Raw genomic sequence first — 24305 nt, 5'->3', positions numbered from 1 at the left:
GCCTGACAACAGAAGGCATGCAAGGCAATGGAGGGAGGGAAGGCAACTGAGAATACCTAGCTAAGAATAAATGTCTAAGATGAGGCAGGCACAGATAGATAAGAGTGACAAATAACTCCAAAAATCAAGATAAAATGGGAGAGAGAGCATTTAAGTGGAAGCACGATATTGGCATGTGTGACTTAGGCATCTGAAGCATGCAGACCTTCTGTCCTCCGGTCATTTTCAAAGAGCAAGGGCCTCTAAAAAGAGATTCCTGGAAAACACTGCCCAAAGTGGCCTCACCTGAATTCCTGGGCTCTTATTTCCCCTGTTTTCCACACGTCTAGTTCTTGCTCACTCACCTGGGTAACCATGGCCTGAGGAGTCCTCCTCTAATATCCACAGCTCTTCTCCTCGCTCCAACTTGAAGATCATCTCTGGTTTGGCCACGCAGAGGCCTGTTAATGGGAAATGGCACAGGACGTGGGCCAAGTTGTCTGAGCTTTAGGGCCTCTGATGGAGGAGGAAGGTGCATCTTCATGAGCTGCACAAGGAAGGGGCCCATTTAAACCTTTCATTGGGGGAAGTGAGAACACACACACCTTTCCAAGAGCCCCAAACTGATCAATCATCTCTGACCCTTGAATCTAAAACTAAAGTATCATTAAACTCTACAAAGGCTGCACGCCTTACAGCAGCCAAGAAAGGAAACACACGCTACCAGGAGCTACGTGGACAACAGTCCTCACCCACAGATGCCAGGTTGCTGTAATTCTCCAGCATCACATCCTTGTGCATGATCCTCTGAGCAGGGTCCAGTCTGTGCCACTCCTGTCGGGTAAAATCCACAGCCACGTCCTCGAATGACACAGATCCCTGTAACAACAATCTGCAATGATCAGAACGGGATGCACGGAAAAGACGTGTAGGAACTAACTCTCTGTTGCCCACAGCTGCAAAGGGCAAGGAATGACAGGTACTGCCAAGGCTACTTGGTTATTTAAGCAATCAAAGTTTGTTGATAAAGGGAGACAGAACAAGGAGCAGGGATAAAGGGGAACAACAAATCGGTACTTACAACATCCACACCACAATCAGCCGGGGAAGTCCCAATAGCTTGTATGGCGGGTGGGAGTGCCGATTGTCTAGGTCTGAGGCAAAGAGTCCTTTCCTCAGTGAGACTTCCAATGACTCTATGCCTGTGACTCTCTTTCATCCTAAGGTCTCTCTGGGTTCTGACTCAGGGTTTTAGACATTTAGATATGTGGAGTTATTTCTTCTTGTTCCCACGGATGGGGTGTTTTTATTTTTTTTGTTTCCACAGATGGGATGTTTTTAAAGTCCTGTCAGGTGCCCGTCAGGGTGGCCAGCCCAGACAAGGAACATGATGCAGGACATATTCTTTGTAACTTGTGCCTTAGAGTCAAGGCCGAAGTGGCCATCTTTGGCCCTGAGCCCAGACACATTCTTTTGTGTGGGGCCCAGGCCCAGTGTCCTTGGAAGGTTGTGGGGGGGGGTCAATGAACTCTGTACGTTATGGGCCCTGACATTTCCACCTATCCACAGGACACTAGGCGAACTGAAAGCCCCTGTTTTAAACACATACACAACTAACATCTAAGGAACAGAAGACAGACTATTATAATGAGTAAAAGGGCATCCTTAAAATAATTGTTCCACCCTGTAGGGAGCCATGAGAAGAGACCAGGGGAATAATTGATACTATGTATTTGACCTTGTAAATCTTTAATAATATCATCTAAATATAAAGTACGATCTGTAACATTAAAACAACACATGCCAGAAATTTTGGTACAAGCTAACTTATGCAGCAAAAATAAATAATCTAAAGCAGCTTGGCGAATTAAAGCATTTTTTTGTAACTCTTGCAATTCTAAAGAAATGGCTGACGGCATGGGTGGTGTCATTGATTACTGAGGTTGGGCACATGCTAAATGTTCTACAGTTCTGTGTAACTCAACAACTAAACCAGGTACGAGTAATAGCAAAGCAGCCAAGGCAGCTACTGCGGTTACAGGTAATGGATTCACGCTAGAATCACAATGAGCACTTAAACCACGAGCGGGACGGAGCTTTACAGCTGGGTGTTCCGCAATTAAAGGTGCAATTTGTCCTACACTACAAGCTTTAGGGGCCGGCGACTTTAGGGGACTAATAGTATCCCCACATAACTAATACTAGCCAAGGGGTAAGGCAAGGGGTAAGGTAAGGGTTTTTACTCTTTGTGAATAATGACAATAGGTAGGTATGTAGGAGCAATTAAAACATAGACAATCCATAGCAAGGGTACCTGTTAATGGGATGTAGAAGTGTTTTAAAGCCTTTGTATCACTCATTGGTTGCCAAGTGAGGTGAGCAGTTCCAGCTATATTCTTAAAATTAGTGTAAGTTCTTCTAAAGCCGAGTATGTTTGCCTGTAGAAGTCTATTGGGGGTATCACCATCTCTTAAACACAAAGCAGTCTTATTTACTACCTCGTTAGTTAAATGTAACCATAACTTTTTAGTCTCTAAAGCACTGGTAGGATTAGGAATAACACTAACATATACACTGACCTTTAAGTAAACGTTATCAGGGGTACCTTTTTGATATTTTGCACAAGTATACATACCTCCGCTCTGGAGGGTGGCTGACAATAATTGTATACTAAAATTATAATTACTTCGCATAGTTAAATTTTTATAACGGGTTTGTCTAATATGTTTTTGATCAAAGATTAAATGTCCATTTAGAGTCCATGACAGGTCCGACGGGATGCGCGCAGTTGGTCCAACAATGCGGTGTCAGCTGCTGACCCACTGTTACATTTGCCGGGGCTTCCACCATCATGGAGCAATCTTTAGCAGTTGTTATAGTCTGGATCTTCTACCAAATGAACAGCTATTTCCATTTACGGAGAGAAAGAAAAGTTTTGGGAACATAATATATGGTGGCATCATTAGGGTACATTAGGGCCACTGTGGCGGAGGGGCCCTGTGCTATTACCTCCGCGGCCTGTGGCTCTGAATGGGGAGGCTTGCGAACCCATACTTTTATTCCTGGTTTCCGTCTGGAATTTGTGGAGCCAAAGCCTTGAGCTCCCCTTGCAGTGACCACTGTTGGTCCTGTACTTTCAGCAATTGGGTGATGCGGTAATGGTAAGAGCAACAATTGACTAATACGGTCATATTTAGTTACCTTGAAAGGTTCTAAATCAGAATTATATAATATAAATTTGATTTCTCCTTGGTAATCTGGGTCAATTACTCCCCCCAGTACCTGTATTCTTTTCAAGGCCCATCCAGAGCGTGCAACTAATAAACCAAAAGTATTGGGGGAAATATTAAACCAATTCTTGTAGGAATTATATGTTGTTTTCCCGGGAAAATTATACATTCAATAGTACTGGTTAAATCTATACCTGCAGCTTCCTCAGTAGCTCGATAAGGGACAGATGCTGAGGGAGGTATTTTCCGGTACTGCAGAGGGGTATTTGAAAGTATATTTTTCTTTCTATCCTTTGCTATGGCGGCTGTAATTCCCAACATTCTTCGTTGGGGAGTGGTGTTTCCTAAGGGACGGTTATTAAGAACTTTGGTGGCCCCTCCAAATCATCCATCCATTTAGTTAGGGGCCCTAGGCGTTTTAATTGGGTTTTTAACAGACCATTCATTCTTTCAATAAGACCAGCAGCTTGCGGATAATAAGGGATATGATATATCCACTCAATATGGTGTGCTTTAGCAAAACACTGAACTAACTTACCTGTAAAGTGGGCAGATTATCACTTTGGATCTGCTGAGGAGTGCCAAAATAGAGTTGTATAATTCCCAAAGTTTTAATAGTTGTCTGTTGGGTAGCCCGCCTATGTGGGTGGGCCACCAAAAACCCAGAAAATGTATCTACTACAGTACAAACATAAATCTTTCTATAATGTGAGGGCAAAAGTCTAATATACTCTATTTGCCATATTTGTGCAGGATAAAGCCCACGCTTGATTTGCCCCATTGTGGGATGGGGAATTGCTCGCCTATTCAAAATTTGGCAAGTAGGGCATTGATTTGAGGCCCTCTGGAGCTGATCATGAGTTACAGGTAACCCAGGCTACTGTGCCCACCTGGAAGCAGTTTTGGCTCCCAAGTGACTGCTTTTCTGGTGAACCCATTGGGCTAGTTCCAAAGAAGCAGCTGTAACCACTGATGCGGTCTTAGCCAGACGATCCGCGTGCTGATTCTATAGGTGTTCTGTAGAGGTAGGCAACACATGAGCATCAACATGGAACACAGTAATAATCATTGAGGAACTCCATAGCCAGATGTCTTGCCATAATGGCTTTCCCCAAATGTCTCAGTTACCAAGCATCCATTCATGTTTAGCCCATTCTGGCATCCAAACTGCTAACCCATTAGCTACTGACCATGAGTCAATGTATAAATAACACTGTCCTCCTAGCTCTTGTTTGATAGCCTGGTAAACTGCATACAATTCTGCATACTGGCTACTGATTCCTTTCCCCTGGGTCCCCAAGGTTTTTTGAGACATAGGGTTATAGGCGACCGCCTTCCAGCAATGGGCTCCAGCTATCACCCGGGCTGAGCCATCTGTGAAGCAAGCATGCTGCTGTTGTCCTGCCGTTAGCTGCTGAAAAGGCAGTCCCCACCTACGGGGGATTCTTGCTCCTGGGGGTTCTCTTTATTCATTTCTAAAGAACCTGGAAGTGTGGGATCAAATACTTGTTCATGCAACAATGCTTGCCCTTTGGGCCCTGGCTTCATTCTGTCCTGAATATACCATTACCATTTAATTATACTGGCTTCTTGAGCATGTCCAATTCGGTGAGACACAGGTGTCCCCTGTACCCAGGTTAAAATAGGTATTGGGGACATAGTATAACCTCATGCCCCACACTTAAAGCCTCACTTTCTAAGAGAGCCTAATAACATGATAATAACTGTTATTCAAAGGGAGTGTAATTCCCAGCAGCCTCTGGGAGCTTTCGAGCCCAAAACCCGAGAGGCACCTTCTTCCCATCCTGTTTTTGCCAAGTGCTGCAATTTGCATATCCATCTGCTGCATGAACCTGCAACTCAATTGGCCCACCCCTTACAGGCCACAGGTCCAGGGCTGTTTGTATAGCCTGTCTAGCATTTTCAAAAGCATTTTTCTCTGGTTCACCCCACTGAAACTGATACTTTTTCCGAGTGGCTCAATATAAGGGGGCCAGGATTTGATTTAAATGTGGAATGTGTTGCTGCCAGAATCCAAACAAGCCAATAAATTTTTGTGCCTCCTTTTTACTTCGAGGAGGGGCAAAACTCAAAATCTTTTCTTTTGCTTTTGGCAAGATTTCTCGTTGTCCTTTATTTGAAATTATGCCTAAGAATGTGACAGTTTGTGCTGGCTCCTGGATTTTGGTGGGATTTATTTTTCATCCTTCCTTCTGTAAGGTTTCTTTCTTTCTTTTCTTTTTTTTTTTTTTTGAGGAAGATTAGCCCTGAGCTAACTACTACCAGTCCTCCTCTTTTTTTTGCTGAGGAAGCCTGGCCCTGAGCTAAGATCCGTGCCCATCTTCCTCTACTTTATACGTGGGATGCCTACCACAGCATGGCTTGCCAAGTGGTGCCATGTCCGCACCCGGGATCCGAACTGGCGAAGCCCGGGCCGCCTAGAAGCGGAAGGTGCGCAATTAACCACTGTGCCACCGGGCCGGCCCGCCTCCCGTAAGGTTTCTAAAACTGCTTGTAAAGCACAATTTACCTCTTCCTGATTTAATCCCTGAATTAAGATGTCATCAATATAATGGACTAGCTGTGTACTTAAATCTATTGAGGTGTGGGACAATGTTCCCGCCCCCTCCCTATGACAGATAGTGGGGCTGTGTATATATCCCTGAGGCAACCTGGGGAAAGTATATTGTCCTCCCAGCCAGGTGAAAGCAAATTGGGATTGAACTGTTTTAACAATGGGTATAGAAAAGAAAGCATTAGCCAAATCAATCACAGCATACCAAACACCAGGATGTCTTTGTATTTGTTCTATTAAGGTGACCACGTCAGGCACGGCAGCAGTTAAGGGAGGAGTCACCTTGTTTAGTTCTCAATAATCTACTGTCATGCGCCAAGAGCCATCACTCTTTTTGACAGGCCAGATGGGATTATTCCATTCTGTAGTTATAGGCATTAATACTTGGGCATCTAAATATTCCTATATAGTGTCTGAAATTCCTTGTTGCCCCCCTGGGATCTTATACTGTTTCATTTGTACAAGTGAAGTGGCTGGGGGCAACTCCACCTCATGTTTAATACATCCAATAATAAGAGAACGGGCAGAATACGTTAAAGAGTGTATCCCAAACTGATCTCGTCCGTCTGTCAACTGCAATGTTAATCCTTTCAGAATATCAATGCCGATTATATATTCAGAAATAGGAACTATCATTACCAAATAAGTTCGTTTAGGGGGTTGCCCTATTTGCATGGTCAAATGTGTGGCTACTGCAGAAATTTCTTTTCCTCCTAGACCTGTAATAAGAAATTTTTGACCTCTCAATTTTGTAGGATTGCCATAGATAAGAGTGGCCTCTGCCCCCATATCCACCAATGTTCGAGTTACTGTTGTTGAGCCATTCTTCCAGAAAATTGTTAGAGCTACATGGGGACGAGCGTCCGTTTTAATAGCAGCCCTAACCTCTGTACAGAGGTTTGGCCCTCATGTCAGGCTAACAAATCAACAAAAAGAGGATCAGCCGGTGCCGCTGGAGGAGCTGGGGGGGCCACCTGTTCCCCACTTGGGGGCTTTCCCTTTTCCTCTGTAAGCATTCCTCCTGAAGCCTTCCTTGCATGTAATCCTTTTTCCTTAAACAAAGGCCACAAATCCCTAGTTTCTGCCCCATCAATCTTCTCTTTAGCAACCCCTGCCTGTAGAAGGGCTGAAAACATCCTTCTGGGAAATCCTTTGCCTTTTTTTTGGAGGAAGATTAACCCTTAGCTAACTACTGCCAACCCTCCTGTTTTTGCTGAGGAAGACTGGCCCTGAGCTAACATCCGTGCCCATCTTCCTCTACTTTATACGTGGGACGCCTACCACAGCATGGCTTGCCAAATGGTGCCATGTCCGCACCCGGGATCCAAACGGGTGAACCCCGGGCCGCTGAGAAGTGGAACGTGGGAATTTAACCACTGCACCACGGAGCTGCCCTGAAATCCTTTTCTTTTGCTTTTGTAAATCCTCACGGCATTTACCAGCTTCCCTAGTGGTATTCCATTCCCCCAGACCTCCCAGCTGTGAGATCTTTATATCACCTCTGATATAGGGGTGTCAGTCTCATTAAACAGTAATGTCACAATGACCTGCCTATAGGCAGGTGGGGCTGTCTTAATTATGCGCTTACAGATTTGGACGCTGAGAAGCATATTTGCCAATGCATCCGCCACTCCCAGGAAAACAGCCCATTTCATTGCTTCTTCCCTGATTCGTTGACAACAATCTTTCAAAGTATACTAAGGCCGATCGGCATTTGGCCACGTGTCATCAGTAGGATATTTGTCCTGGGCCCCTCGAACGGCAAGGGCCAGCAGAGTAGTGCCATCACCACCTTGAGCATTGTGGGTCCTTACACTCCGGTCTCTAAAGCCACTACGCACTGTAGGCTCAGTAGAGACAGTAACAAATTTATAGGCATCTCCTGAATCTAGTTGTATTCCACCTGCCCCCATATCATATAACCTAACTAGCCAGGACAATAGAGGCTCGCCGGGGTGTTGGGTAGCCCGTGCGAGGATAGCTGAAATTTCCTGCTGGGTAAAGTCTTCCACTACGTCCTGCTGCACTTCCTGATTTCCCTGCTGCTCTAAGCGGCGCCGCCGCAGCGGCCTGGCAGGGACAGTCTTGGCTGGCAAGGCCTCCTCATCTGAGGAGGGGTTTTCATCATCGTCCCAGATGTCACCATCCCAGGTGTCTGGGTCCCAGTTAGGGCCGGCCGATGCAATTGCCATATGAACCTTTTTTATGTTCACCTGTCCTCGGCGGCGGCGGTATTTATATTTTGCCACACGCGCAGCCGCCTTTTGAGCAACATGTTGGTAGGTCCTAGCCTCATCTCCCAACACATAATTCTGGCACTGCACCATAGCCAGCCGAGACTGGCAATCAGACAGTTCCCTCTCTAACAACACCTCTCCTTTAGTATGCGATCCCCGTCTTCTATGGCCCTACGGTAAGCATGTAACAAACACCATCCTCTTCTAGCCAAGAAGGCAACATCATCTTTTCCTTTTACTGTCTGCAATGCATTCACCACATGAATAGGCTCCCACATAGGGAGCTTATTATTCCATGCCTCATACAAGCCTGATCTACGACTCCATTCCTGGGCCAATGCAGAAAACTGAGGGTGCTGCCATCCCGGGACCTCAATAGGAGCTTCAGTGGTCTTTGATTTCTTAAACAAGAAGCCCATAAATGCGGATCCTGCTCACAGCGCCAAAATTGTTGCCCACAGCGGCAAAGGGCAAGGAATGACAGGTACCGCCAAGGCTACTCGGTTGTTTAAGAAATCAAAGTTTATTGGGGCTGGCCCGTGGCCGAGTGGTTAAGTTCGCGCACTCCGCTGCAGGCAGCCCAGTGTTTCGTTGGTTCGGATCCTGGGCGCGGACATGGCACTGCTCATCAGACCACGCTGAGGCAGCGTCCCACATGCCACAACTAGAGGGACCCACAACGAAGAATATACAACTATGTACGGGGGGCTCTGGGGAGAAAAAGGAAAAAATAAAAAAATCTTTAAAAAAAAAAGAAATCAAAGTTTATTGATAAAGGGAAACAGAACAAGGAGCAGGGATAAAGGGGAACAACAAATCGGTGCTTACAACATCCACACCACAATCAGCCGGGGAAGTCCCAATAGCTTGTATGGCGGGTGGGAATGCCGATTGTCTAGGTCTGAGGCAAAGCGTCCTTTCCTCAGTGAGGCTTCCAATTATTCTATGCCTGTGACTCTCTTTCATCCTAAGGTTTTTCTGGGTTCCGACTTAGGGTTTTAGACATTTGGATATTTTGAATTATTTCTTCTTGTTCCCACGGATGGGGTGTTTTAATTTTTTTTGTTTCCACAGATGGGGTGTTTTTAAAGTCCTGTCAGGTGCCCGTCAGGGTGGCCAGCCCAGACAAGGAACATGGCACAGGATATATTTTTTGTAACTTGTGCCTTAGAGTCAAGGCCGAAGTGGCCATCTTTGGCCCTGAGCCCAGACGCATTCCTTTGTGTGGGGCCCAGGCCCAGTGTCCTTGGAAGGTGGGGGGGGTCAATGAACTCTGTATACTCTCTCAAGAGAGCATCACTAAGAGGTGACTAGAAAAAGCTACCCCAGACACTTGACTCCGTGTCTTGCTTGATATTATATTTTGTGGGGGGGAAACTCAGAATAGCCCTGCTACTGCGTTAACTTATCAAGTCATGAAGAAAAGACTACTGACTACTGAGTTAACGCTATATGCCTGGACCTGTCCCCATTGCCGGGGAAACGAAAAGGAATCCGATGGAGTGTCTGCTCCTAAGGAGCTCCTACCCCACTCCGGAGACTTGTACAGGAACACATGCCTGCAGTGAGGGGTCACAGGAGCTACGCTGGACAAAGGCACAGGGTGCAATGGGCTTTCCCAAGGGAGGGAACAAGATTCCACTTTGTGTTATCAGACTGAACTTCACCTGAGGAGGTAGAGCTTTGAAGCCTTAAACGAGAACATCATTTCCCTTGAATATGGGGCAACAGCATAAGGAAAGGCAGGAAGACATGAAACACACACGGTGATTTACGGAACTACATTTCAGCAAAGTATGACAAGAAAATAGTGCTTCGGACTGTGATGACATAAAGGGCTATAGAGACATTTAGGGGCCAGACAGGGGAGCGATCTTCATCTTCTTTTTTCTATAGATCATCAGTCTCCAGAATACTTGACTTCTTACACAACCAGAATATTTTCTGACCTTTCCACAATACATTTATATTTATAAATTATACAGAAGTACCGTCAAGTGGAAGAAAGGGAGAGAATATTACTCCAGGATAATGGCATGAGCAGCTGATAGAGGCTGGTGCCATATGTTGAAATTAGCAAAACAGGAGACACAATGGGTTGGCAGAAGGGGAAACTGAGACAGATCTTGGACCTGAGCTGGAGTGTTTATGGCACATTCTGACAGAGACACCCAGTTGGCAGGTGGATATGATTGTGGAGCTCAGGAGAGAAGGCTAGGCTAGACCAAGCTGGGAGGCAACAGCACTTCAATACTAGCTCAAATCCCCAGAATAAACTGGACGGCTAAGAGAGAACACAGAGCTTGGGAGAAGCGCCAAGCACAGAGTCAGCAGGGACACCAATGTGACATGCAGACTGAAGGAGGGCCCCTATGGGACAGAGAAAATGGGAGCAATCTTTTTTTTTTCCTCATACAGTCCTGCCCCAAAGTGCCCCAGTGCCAAAACCGCAACCATGAAGCAGCAGGCGCCTCAAACCCTACAGAAGAGGAGCCATTTTCTTTGGCCAGGGGCACAGTGGTCCGAAGAGTGTGAGAAGAATCGCCATTGCGCCTCTTTTCTAACCTCCTACCACTTGGCCCTGAGGGCAAACCTAGTTGCAGAGAGTGAGTGCCAGAGTGGAGAAACTAAAGCCCCAACTGTCCAGCCAGAGGACCAGGACGGGGAGCCCTGGAGCAGGAGTGTGAGGGAGACTGCCCTAATAATGTAGCTTCGACATACATGAAGCAAAACGGGAAGAGCTGAAAATAGAAACGGGCAAATCAGCAATTATGGCTGCTGGCTTTCAACACCTCTTTTAGTAATAAAATCAGCGAGAAATAGAGAAACTGAACACCACCAATCAACCAACTGACTGCGCAGGACATTCCACTCAAAAATAGAGAGATTAACAGTTTCTTCAAGTACACATGGAATATTCAGTAAGCTAGACCATATCCTGGATCACAAAAGAAACCTCAAAACAATCAAAGGGCCACCCACTGGGTACCAAGAAAAATTGACCTGGAATAATCAACTGAGATATATCCTAATAAAACTACTAGAATTTAAAGACAAGGGGAAAAAATCCTCAGGGCCTCCAGGCAAGAAGATGAAATAACTTACAAGGCAAGAGAATTAGATTGGCCTATGGAAAACAGTACAGAGATTTCTCAAAAAATTAAAAACAGAAACACCATATGATCCAGCTATTCCACTTCTGGGTATTTATCTAAAGATTATGAAAACACTAATTTGAAAAGATATATGCACCCCTATGTTCATAACAGCATTATTCAGAACAGCCAAGACTTGGAAGCAACCCAAGTGGCCATCAATGGATGAATACATAAAGAAGATGTGGTTTATATATGCAATGGAATACTACTCAGCCAGAAAAAAGACAAAATTGCGCCATTTGCAACAACATAGATGGACCTTGAGGGTATTATGCTAAGCAAAATAAGTCAGACCAAGAAAGGCAAATACTGTATGATTTGACTCATAGGTGAAAGATAAACAAACACATAGATACAGAGAACAGATTGGTGGTCACCAGAGGGGAAAGGGGTGGGGAGAGGGCAAAAGGGGTAAAAGGGCATGTGTATATGGTGATGGATAAAAACCAGACTTTTGGTGGTGAATATGATGCACTCTATACGGAAGCTGAAATATAACAATGTACACCTGAAATTTACAAAATGTTATAAACTCCTGTGACCTCAGTAAAATAATAAAAAATAAGTAAAATTTTAAGATAAAAAATGTAAAAAGAGAATTAGATTGGCATCAATTTCTCAAAAACATACAAAACAAAGCAATAGTAGAATAATATTTTCAAGAAAGTACAAACAAAGGAAGTTATATCCGGCCAAGATATCCTTCAAGTATCAAGGCCATTAGAAAAACAGTTTTGAATGTGCCAGAACACTTGTGTTCTTCCTAAAGAATTTAATAGAGCTGCACTAACCAATATGGTAGCCACTAGCCACATATGGCTATTTAAATTTAAATTTTGATTAATTAAAATGGAATAAAATAGAAAATCAGTTCCTCAGGCACTCTCGGCACATTTCCAGCGCTCAACATCCCCATGTGGCTAGTTACAGTTCTGGACAGCAAAGACACAGAACATTCCCATCATTGCAGGAAGTTCTACTGGACAGCATTCCACTAAATGATGAGCTTCAGCCAATCGAAAACAGCGAATGGGAAAATTTTGGCAAAAGGACTGACAGTGAGCGTTTCATATATTTAATTGTAAAGCTAAGACTAAAACAAGGCTGGGGTCACGGGTTGAAGGATAATGTACAAACATTAGGTGTTTTGAAAAAAGTAGAAAAACTACAACTGAAAAATTGGAGGAAAAGAGAAAAAGGGGAAAGCTGAATAAGATCACTGACTGCTGGATAAGTAAGCGGTGAGAGACAAGGTAGATGGTAAAAGATTAATAAAAACAGTATGGAGGTTCCTCAAAAAATTAAAAATACAACTACCACATGATCCAGCAATTCCGCTTCCAGGTATCTATCCAAAGGAAATGAAATCCCCACCCTGAAGAGCTATCTGCACTCCCGCGTTCACTATATTCACAACAGTCACAATATGGAAACAGCCTCAGTGTCTGTCAACAGATGAATGGGAAAAAGATGTGATATATACATACAATGGAATACTTGCTCAGTCATGAGAAAGAAGGAAATCCTGCCATTTGCGACGACGCAGATGAACCTGGAAGACATTATGCTAAGTGAAATAAGTCAGAGAAAGACACTCTGATCTCATTTATACGTGGGATCTAAGAAAAAAAAGTCGAACTCATAAAAGCAGAGAGTAGAATGGTGGTTACCAGGAGTATGGGGGAAATGGGGACATATTGGTCAGAGTACAAAATTACAGTCACGTAGAATGAATAAGTTTAGACATCTAATGTACAGGCATGATGACTATACTTAATAATACTGTATTGAACAAGGGAAATATGCTAAGAGAATAGATTTCAGGTACACTGATCACACAAAAAAATAGTAACTATGATGTGAGGAGATGATATGTTAATAAGCTTGACTGTAGTAATCATTTCACTATGTATATGTATATCAAATCATCATGTTGTACACCTTAAATATATACAATTTTTATAAATAAATAGTAAATAAAAAGAAAGAAAGAAAAAAGAGTTGACTAAAGGTACTATAAAAAGTATTAACACAAAGGCAACCACGAGCATAAAAATATGTCTTCCTAATTACCAACAAAAATTCAGAAGAAACACTCAATAGGGAAAGATAGTAAATATAACAAATACACAGAGTAATTACAACATAAGGTAAAATATGAGAGAATTGAGACCAAACATATTTATATTATTTACATTAACAAACAGTAATACGAATAAACGTGAATAGGTTTACCCACCTATTAAAAGAAAAAGGTTTTCACTTTGCCTCATAAAGCAAAACCCAACACAATGCTCTATACAAGAGATATGCTTAACAGTCTTTCAAAAGGCTAAAATTAAAGAGATGGACAACGATTTAGCGAATGAAAACAATATAAAAGCAGAGATTGAAATCCTGATACCAGACAAAGAAGAATTTCGAAAGCAATTATATGAGACAAAGTAGGATACTTTGTAACGTTGAAAGCCCTGTCCACAATGAAGCCATAACAATAAAGCCTATGCACAAAGTAACACAGCAAAGCCTCTATAAACCAAGAACTACAGGAATGTAGGAAGAAACAGGAACACTCTCCAACGGGAGACTTGTAACATTCCACTCACAGAATGAGACAGATTAAGTGGACAAAAACAACTACCATACAGATCACACAGAACATACTTTTTCTCAAGCACACGTGGAACATTCTCAAAAACTGATCACATACTGAGGCACAAAGAAAACAATCTCAGTAGGTTCCTTAAAATAGGAATATTACAAACAACGCTGATCACAATCAATAAAGAAACTTAAGAAGTAGAAATTAACAAGCTGATTCTAAAATTCATACGGAAATAAAAAGGACGTAGAATAGACAAAGCGACTTTGAAAAAGAAGAAAAAAGTTTGAGGACTTACATTATCTCATTTCAAGACTTATAAAGCTACGGTTCACAACACAGTGCTGTATTTTTGTAAAGATATAGATGAGACAAAATAGAGCTTAGAAATAGACCCACTAATATATGGTTAATTAATGCCTGACAAAGGTGTCAAGGATATTGAGTGGAGAAAGGATATTCTTCTCAACAAATGGCTCTGGAACAAGTGGATAGTCATATCCAAAAAAACTTCAGAGTTCCTGAAGGATATTTACTGGACTGTTAAGACTGATTATCTCCAGAAGGTGAGATTATGAGGAAGTTTCCAATTAAAATTTTTACATTTTACCTTGACTAAATGATCATTTAGTGTCTGTTAGGTTTCTCCATTGTAAAGTAACCAATTTTCCCTATGTAATTAAGGAGTTATCTGCGGGGACACATCTTGAGACTATGTAAATATTTTGTTCCTCATCAAACTTTCATCTAATAGCTTTGGCATCCATCAATGATTTTTGCTTGACTCAATTATTACTACAACAGTTGCAAAAATGGTTATTTTTCTAACTCTATCATTCTTTCCACATTATTAATTGGCATTAAACCTTAAGGAAGAGCTTTCTCTTCCCCCTCGTTCAGTCATTTATTATCAGTATAGACTCATGGTTTATCTTGGTCCCCAGCCAGGCTCAACATCCAGCTGGGCACCCAGGGCCATATGCACATGTGTGGGTAAAATGGCAAGGAGGCAGAGAAGGAACTTTTCTGGGACTCTTTGTTTTTTTGTTTTTTTTTTTTAAAGATTTTATTTTTTTCCTTTTTCTCCCCAAAGCCCCCCAGTACATAGTTGTATATTCTTCGTTGTGGGTCCTTCTAGTTGTGGCATGTGGGATGCCGCCTCAGCGTGGTTTGATGAGCAGTGCCATGTCCATGCCCAGGATTCGAACCAACGAAATACTGGGCCGCCTGCTGCGGAGCGAAAGAACTTAACCACTTGGCCACGGGGCCAGCCCCTCTGGGACTCTTTTAAACAAAAAAATAATGCACTGTGATTCCAAAATCTGTCAGTGAAGGCCTAACAGGGGCCACCGTTTGATTAGGAGGACATAGGGAGGGGCGCGACAGTTGATGGAATTAAGGTGAAAGTTTGGAAGAAAATGGGAATGTCTGAATGGACTTTATATGACATGGCTGTATCTTCTTCATCTAGATGTATTCCTGAGATGGGTATTCTGTCTGACTAGGAACACTTCTCCTATCTAATATTGTAGAAGAGAAGGAATGTAAGTTCACCCTTTGGCCAGTATTAATTGCCCATGATAAATGAGAATCTTTAGAACTGCCAGAGCCCATACAAGTTGCTATTTTGAAGCAGCATAGAATAGGTAGTGGACAGAAAGACATCACCACTTTAATTAATGACACGTTAGAAGCTGGAGTGCTGGTCCAATAAATTCTCTTAGCTACCCCTGTATGGCTCATGAAAAAGGTGGATGGCTCAGGGGAACACCAGCAGACCATCATGGCTTAAATAAATTAGAATTGCTGATAACATCGGTATTTCCCGATACGGTTTCAACGGTGGAAAAATACAGGAAGCTAAAGGAGACTGGTTCTCAGTGACTGACCCTACAAATGTTTTTTTCTCTACCTCAATATAGGAAAAGAGGCAACCGCAGTTTGCTTTCACATGGGAAGGATCCTAATTTCCATTTACTGTCCTGCCACAGCGTTATTTGAATTCACCAGCTGTCATAATTCAACTGTCATAATTTGGTGAGAAAGGATTTGGACTTGATGCAAGTTTCAAGCATAATAATACACTACAGGGATGAAATCATGATAATATCAGAAATGGAACAGCAAACTAGGACTGACTTAAATGCAACAGTGACACACACGATCAACAGAGGCTAGTTGATAAATCCAACAAAACTCTAAGGGCCTACTCAAATGGTGAAATTCTTAGGAATACCCTGGGCAGCAGTCAGCCATGGCATTCCAGGGACAACAAGAAACGAATTGCTGTTCCCTACCCCTGCTACTAAGCAAGAAACCGAGCACCGGCTCAGGTCACGTGGATTTTGTGGAATGCATGTTCCACATCTGCAAATATTGCTAGCTCCTCTACATAAAACTACCCCAAAGAAGGCTGTATTTGAATAAGGGCCTGAAAAAAAGTAAATTATGTCTGAATTGCAAAAAGTCGTAGCTCTCTTGATGCCTTTGGGCCCTTATGATCCACACTCAGACACGATTTTGGAAGTATCTGCAGCTTGTACAAGTGTTGCAGCTAGCACAGGGAGCCTAGTAGGCTCATGAACAAAATGACCATGGTGACAGGGATGGAGGTTATGCACGGGCTCAGCAACATGGACGTCCACTCACCAAGGCTGACCTGGCTACAGCCACAGCAGAGTGCCCAATTTGCCAGTAGCAGACACTGAGTCCCTAATGTGGCACCATTCCCCGGGGTGATCAGCCAGCTATCTGGTGGCAGGTTGATTACACTGGACTGCTGTCCTCACGGAAGGGGCAGCACATTGTTCTTACTGGAATAGACAGTTACTCTGGATATGAACCTGCCTTTCCGCATGCAATGCTTCTGCCCAAACTGCTGTCTGTAGCCTTACAGAATGCCTTATCCACCATCGTGGCGTCCACAGGGCATTGCTTCTGATCCAGGAACTCACTGCACAGCCAGTGAAGTGCAGCAATGGGTCCGTGCTCAGGGAATTCACTTGTCTTACCATGTTCCGCTCCAGCCTGAAGCAGCTGGCTTGAGAGAACGGTGGAAGGGCCTTTCGAAGACTCAGTTTCAGTGCCAGCCAGGTGGTAACACCTTGCAGGGCTGGGGCAATGTCCTCCAGGAGGCTGTACAGCCTCTGAATCAGCATCTAATATATGGTGCTATTTCTCTCATAGACAGGAGTCACGGGTCTAGAACTCAAGGGCTGGAAATGGGAATGGCACCATTCACTATTACCCCTAATGATCAACTAGCAAGAATTTTCCTTCCCATCCCTGTGCTGTTATGCTCTGCTGGTGTAGAGTTCCAAAGGGAGAAACGCTTCCACCAGGAGACACGACAGTGATTCCACTGAACTGGAACCTAAGACTGCTATGCAGCCACTTTAGGCTCCTCAGGCCTCTGAACCAACAGGCAAGGAAGGCAGTTACAGTGTTGGCTGGGGTGATGGATGCTGACTACCAAGGGGAAATTGGGTTGCTGCTACATAATAGAGGTAAGGAAGTATATGCCTGGAATACAGAAGGTCCCTTAAGGCATACTATCATGCTTTGTGATTAAAGTCAATGGAAAACTACAATAACATAATTCAGGCAAAACTATTAATAGGGGCCGGCCCAGTGGCACAGTGGTTAAGTTCACACGTTCTGCTTGGTGGATCCAGGTTTGCTGGTTCAGATCCCAGGTGTGGACATGGCACCGCTCGGCAAGCCATGTTGTGGCAGGCGTCCCACATATAAAGTAGAGGAAGACGGGCACAGATGTTAGCTCAGGGCCAGTCTTCCTCAGCAAAAAGAGGAGGATTGGTGGCAGATGTTAGCTCAGGGTTAATCTTCCTCAAAAAAAATTTTAAAAAATAAAAATTAAAAAAAAACACCTATTAATAGCCCAGACTGCAGGAATTAAGGTTTGGGTCACCTCACTCGGTAAAGAACCATGACCAGCTAAGGCGCTTCCTGAGGGCAAAGGGAATATAGAATGGGGAATAGAAAGTACTTATAAACACAGGCTACGACCACGTCGCCAGTTACAGAAATGAGGGCTAACATTTTTACGAGCATTTCTTCCTTATTTTGTTATGGGTGTACGTGTGTGTGTGTGTACAAGAAATATTTTTGTTTTGTTCCCTCTCTTATCCTCTTATATCTAACATAAAATCTACTAATAACAGTTAGCTTTACAGTATTTAAGTTGCAGTCTATCAAGGAGCAAAGGGAGCATCACTCAGTGGCTTCGCACCCTCCTCTCAGGAAAGAGTTCGCCTGTTTTCAGCGGTACACATAATACTTGTACCATGTTGGGCAGAAGTACGACCTTGTCATTGTCTTTATTTGGAGATTAAGTATGGTTTAAGGAGATGTGTGTGGGTGTCAAGTTGACAAGGATGGACTGTGATGGTCAGTTTTATACACCAAGTGGGCTAGCTATAGTCCCCACTTACTCGATCAAACACTAATGGAGATGTCGCTGTGAAGGTATTCTGTGGATGTGATTACCATCTACCATTAGTTGACTTTAGTAAAGGAGATTATCCTCGATAATCTGAGTGGGTCTCGTCCAATCAGTTGAAAGGCCTTAAGAGCCAAACTGGGGTTTCCCTGAGGAGGAAGAAATCCCGCCTGTGGATGGCAGCATTGGCTCCTGCCGGGGTTTCCAGCCTGCCCTTGCTGACCGCCTACCCCATGGATTTTGGCCCTGCCTAGCCAGCTCGCAAGATCAATCCAATTCCTTGCACTAAATCTCTTAATGTAGATACACAAATCTAGCCTCTCCTGGCTCTATTTCTCTGGTAGAACCCTGATGATACAGAGGATCCAGTCGGGCCTTTAATCCAATGACAAGTGTCCTTATAAGACACAGACGAGGAGAAAACAAATACAAAGGAGAGGGTCACGTAAAAACAGAGGCAGAGATTGTAGTGAGGTAGCCGCAAGCCAAGAAATGCCTGGAACCACGAAAAGCTGGAAGAAGCAACGAAGGAGTCTCCCCTGGAGCCTAGAGGGGGCATGGCTTTGCCAACACCTTGATTTCAGACTTCTAGTCTCCACAACTGTGAGAGGATAAATTTTTGTTGTTATAAGCCAAGTTTATGGTCATTAGTATGGCAGACCTAGGAAACTAACACAAATTTTTGTTACTGGGAAGTGGGGTACTGCTGCAACAAATACCTAAAAATGTGGAAGTGGCTTTGGCCTGGGATAATGTGTAGAGGCTGGCAGAATTTGAAGGCATGTGATAGAAAAAGCCTACATGATCTTGAAGAGACTAGTGGAAGAAATATAGACGTTAAAGGCACCGCCGGAGAGGGCTCAGAAGGATGTAAGGAAGACAGACGAGGAAGATTATCACCTTAGAGACTATGCATATCACCATGAACAGAATGTTAACAGAAACATAAACAGTAAAGGTGCTTATGGTGAGGTTTCAGATGAAAATGAGGAACATGTCATTGGAAACTGGAGGAAAGACTCTCCTTGTTATATAGTGGCAGAAAACTTGGTAGAATTGTGTTTACAATTGTACGGAAAGTAGCGCTTGTAAGGAATGAATTTGGATATTTAGCTGAGAGATTTTCCAGCAGAGTAGAGTGGTCCCTCCTTAACCACGGGGGATACATTCCAAGACCCCCGTGGATGCCTGAAACCGTGGATAGTCCCAGACCCTATCGATACTATGTTTGTTCCTACACATATAGATTTATCATAAAGTTTAATTTATAAATTAGGCACAGTGAGAGATTAACAACAATAACTAATAACAAAATAGAACAATAGACTGTATTAAGAGTTACTATAGATGTTAGCAACCTCAGTGTACGATTTCTTTCGGTTCCTTATTAAGTTGAAAACACACTTTTTCACTTAAAGGAAGCACTTTATAGCTTCTCTGGCATATTTGATTGCCAGTATCACTACTCTTACACTTTAAGACCCATTATTAAGTAAAATAAGGGTTACCTGAACACAAGCACTGCGATTCTGTGACAGTCGATGTGATAACCAAGACGGCTATTAAGTAACTAACAGGTGAGTAGCACATACAGCGTGGACACTCTGGACAATGGGATGGTTAACGTCCCAGGTGGGAAGGCGTGAGAGTTCATCATGCTACTCAGAAGAGTGCACAATTTAAAACTTATGAGTTGTTTATTTCTGGAGTTTTCCATTTAATATTTTTGGATTGTGGTGGACTGCGGATAACTGAAAGCACAGAAAGCGAAACCGCAGATCTGGAGGGACAACTGCATTGAAGGTGTGGCCTGGTTTTGTCTTGCTGCTTATAGTAAAAGGTGAGACAAAAGAAATATACGGAATAAGAAACTATTAAGCAAAAAATAACCAACACTTGATGGTTTGGTATATTCTCTGCCTATCCATGTTTTCCTGAACAGATTAGGTATGTGACTCATAGATCCATTGAACTATCTCAGCAGAATCCAGGAATAGAGATGGGATTATCCAGTAGAGATCTGTGAGGTCCCTCTTGTTTAGTGGAGACATACAGAGGAGAGACACAAGGCTTTTGAGAATGTTACATGCGTAAAAACACTGCCAGCTTAACCTGGAAGGGACAGATACAGGGCAAAATGAAAGAAGGCTGTCAGACTTCCAAAATTTTACAGGTAGGAAATGGGCTGATGAACTACCTAGCTATAAATATGTGCTACCCTGCAAGAATAAGGAAGAATGACTTCAAGGGCAGAGTCTCAGGTGCAGTCAGAGAGTGGAGGTGTGGACCCAGAGGCAGAGGCCAATGGAGCCTCTGTAGGCAGTGCAGGGGCTGAAATTGTTGCCACAGGCCCAGAAGATGCAGCTACCACAGGCCCAAAGGGCAGAACATCGAGCCACAGAGGATTATCTCCACACCTTGAAACCTAATGGAATTGCGCTGCTGGATCTCAAACTCACTTGGGACCAGTGACCCTTTATTCCTTTCAATTTCTCCCTTTTGGAATGGGGATGTCTATCTTATGCCTATCCCACCATTGTATCTTAGAAGCAGATAACTTGTTTTCTAGTTTCACAGATGCACAGATTGAGAGGAAGTGTGCCCCAGGATGAATTATACCCAGAGTCTCACCCTACTCATACCTGATTTAGGTGATTTAAATAATAAGACCTGGGACTTTTTGAGCTGATGATACTTGATGAGATTTTGGACTTAGAGTTGGCGCTATAATGGGTTAAGACTTTCGGGGATGCTGGGATGTGGTGAATGTATTTTGCATATGGGATGCATGTGAATTTTGGGACGAGAGGATGGACTGTACTGGGCTAAATGGTGGCCCCCCAAAAATAGGCCCACATGCTAACACCCAGACTCTGTGAATGTTACCTTATTTGGGACAAGGATCTTTGCAGATGTAGTTAAGGATCCTGAGTTGAGATCATCCTGGATTACCTGGGTGGACCCTAAATCCAATGACAAGTGTCCTTATAACAGACAGAAGAGAAGGGAGTGATGCTGTGGTTCCAGGGCACCATTCAGGTCACCATCACATTGGCCAAGAGGAGCAGCATGGTCTTCATGGTGTTCGTGGCGGGTGATGATGAGCAGTCTACACATGGCTGCAAGTTGGGAAGATGAGAAAGTGACAGCAGCATCCTCAAACAGTTCTGTTGCTGTTAAAATCAATACCAAAGATGCACTCACTAACAGTTGAAACATCAGTTGCAAAGGAGCCAATTAGAAAGTTTAGTCTCTGTTTCATCCCTCATTTGAACCCAATAACACTTCTGAAAACTCTCATTCCAGATTTTGTGATACACCACCCACCTCTCCTGATACAAAGTCATACACTTAAAGAGGACAAGAAAGTTCAAGCCATGTCACTCCCTCTCAGGAGCCTAGTCCATGTTCAAATCGGAGACCTACCCAGAAGCTCACTGTCACAGTGAAAAAACTAACCAAAACATTTGAAGAAAGGAAAGAAAAGTCAAAGAACAAAGATTAAGAAGGAAATTGAGGAGGAAAACTAGAAAAGAAATGTTGGATATTAAAAGAAAACAAGAAGAGTCAACAAACAGAATGTAAGAGCAAAGAAACAGAAAGAAGATAGGGCAGCTCAACGCCACAGCAAACAGCAGATTTGCATTGGACCACGCAGGGAGTGCTGTCTTTACATGACAAAGGCAAAAGCAGAAGCTGCCAAAGCTATCGCTGTGCTGAAAACAGGCCGAAGTGGAATTCAAGAGGGAATCTCATGCAAGAGGAAGAAACACTACTGCAATAATCCAATTCTGTCTTCCTGCTGGTTCTTCCTTTATAAATCAGTTCCCTCCGGACACACCTCCAGAAAAAGCATGCACTTTATGGCACAGTTTACCGCACAGAAAGACCAACTACATCCGTAGTACTCCTCCAGTGGAGACAACTGGGCACTGCTGGGGACAGTGCTTTACCAAGCCCTGTCATCTGGATATTGGTTAGCAATTTCTTATTTAGTAATGCTCCTCCTGTACGGACTGCTTTGATCACATCATCACCAAAACACTCGAATTGCGCACCACCTAGCAACTCAGAAAAAAAGAGAACCAACCAGAAAAGAGTGCCTGAAAAGCATGGGGAAGACTTCAAAAGGGAAGGGAGATAGATTAAGGACTCAAGATGATGGTGAAGATGAAAACACTTGGAATGCAAATTCTATTCAACAGATGTAGCGAGACTAGTACAATGTGCGCAATAATCATTGTTTCTCTTACGATTTAATTCAACTAAAATTCTACTGGAGAAGTAGGACCGCTTTATGTTTTCCAACTAGTCTATATTTAAAGTGTCTCTTTACTCCTGCTTGGTGAGTGAGTTAAACTGTCTAAGTCAGAAAAGTCAAGAGTAAAATTAACTGGTTGCGAAGTCCCTACATATGGTAACCAACTGCTAGAAGCCTAGAGAATCTACCTTCCATCAGTTTGCTTATGCAGAACTTCAGGTACCCCCTGCCCCTATCCCTCCACTCTCTCAGGGCACGTTTTGTTCAGAGGTATTTTGCTCTAAAACTCTTAAGCCCACACCAAGTAACTGGTACATCACTGAGTAACATGCCTCGGTCAGATGCATTTTAATTAACCAATCAGATAATAACTTATGTTTAGGCTTTCTCTAATCACTCATCAACTGCAAGCAAAATCTTGTAGTTTTTAATCCTACTCAAACACTGAATGAAAAATCTTTTCAAAAGAAAAATAGCCCCAGGAGACCTGTGATGGCATTTATGACAAGGATATAATTGAAGACACTGTTTCCATCATCCACATGAAGATCTATCAAAAGGTTTCTTGACCCTCAAGTACCAGGAAGTCTTTACTAGAGCGGAAAGACTGATTTCTCCCTGGCGGCATCGTAATTCACGTATCTGATTGCACTTCTTACTCTGCTATGTCTTCCCAGAATATGCGAGATAAATCTAGGCTTCAAAGTTTTTAGCTGTGTAGGATTGTTGACCAGCATGCCTACATTCTAAGACTTGTATTGGTATTTTCTTCTTTTTACTTCCTTTTATTCTAATATTTATCTATTTTTACTTAGAAGCTTCCTAGAAATCACATGAAAACAAAAGCAACAAGTAGATAAATGAACAAATACAAACTGACTGGGGATGTGAGCATTTCCAACTCTTCTTTGGAAGATCTGGAAGGAAGAGTTGGGGAGGGGTTGAGTACTAAACAACAAGGAAAAAGTTGCCATGCACGGCCCCAAATCATCAGCCTCCAAATAATAGTACCATGTAGAGGATGAAGGGGAAGATTTTTCACTGTCTTCGCTGAATTCCTTACAATTTAGTGATCCCTCTCCTGTGACACAAAAATTCAATTTCTAGAAAAATATCTCATAATCATGGTTGTGCATAAAGAGAGAAATTGAGGAATTTCACCACCAAATTGTCGATTATAATGAAAACCTACTGCCATTACAAATGTTCAAAGGAGGAGGCCGGCCCAGTGGCACAGCAGTTAAGTTTGCACGTTCTGCTTCTCGGCGCCCCGGGGTTCAGCAGTTCGGATCCCGGGTGCGGACGTGGCACCACTTGGCAAGCCACACTGCGGTAGGTGTCCCACATATAAAGTAGAGGAAGATGGGCATGGATGTTAGCTCAGGGCCAGTCTTCCTCAGCAAAAAGAGGAGGATTGGCAGTAGTTAGCTCAGGGCTAATCTTCCTCAAAAAAAAAAAAAAAACACACAAATGTTCAAAGGATAGAATGCTATGTAACCATTACAATTATATAGAAAATCATTTCTAGACATGGAAAAATATTTATGTAACATCCTCAATGCTGCTTCTTCTTTTTCTGTTTTTTAGAAAAGGCAACCATTCTTATCAGTTTTACTTTGTGGGAGATCAGAATTGGCCACCCCAAAATGTGTCTCTTTGGCTTGATTATTTTTAAGGACAAGAGACTCTGAAAGAAACTTTGACCTTCCCCCTAACCACCTAAAAGAATTTAAGATAGAAGGCTTGTCCCCAGAACAGACCATCACCATAGACAACTCTGGGTATCGGTAGACTGGGAGAGTCC

General features: G+C 43.2%; 1 protein-coding gene and 1 pseudogene across 4 annotated transcripts in view; one reads left to right on the top strand and one right to left on the bottom strand.

The window, feature by feature from the left end:
- The window catches only part of ZNF157 (zinc finger protein 157), a 54232-nt gene that overhangs the window by 7057 nt on the left and 22870 nt on the right, over positions 1-24305 (bottom strand). For 2 of the 4 annotated variants that reach the window (XM_070606509.1, XM_070606508.1), the window contains exons 3-4: positions 732-858; positions 345-526 (exon numbers count right to left, since the gene is read on the bottom strand). In XM_070606509.1, coding sequence (XP_070462610.1) covers positions 345-417 — 73 coding nt within the window. In that variant the 5' untranslated portion in view covers positions 418-526; positions 732-858. The remainder of the gene's footprint in view (positions 1-344; positions 527-731; positions 859-24305) is intronic. The other 2 variants (XM_070606507.1, XM_070606506.1) reach the window with 1 other exon arrangement.
- Positions 10477-22520, top strand: LOC139081095 (UBX domain-containing protein 4 pseudogene; annotated as a pseudogene).

Source organism: Equus przewalskii, chromosome X (assembly GCF_037783145.1).
Source record: "Equus przewalskii isolate Varuska chromosome X, EquPr2, whole genome shotgun sequence".
In the NCBI taxonomy this organism is placed as follows: Eukaryota; Metazoa; Chordata; class Mammalia; order Perissodactyla; family Equidae; genus Equus; species Equus przewalskii.
The sequence above is the reverse complement of the archived record's forward strand: the minus strand, read 5'-3'. Positions and strand labels throughout refer to the sequence as shown.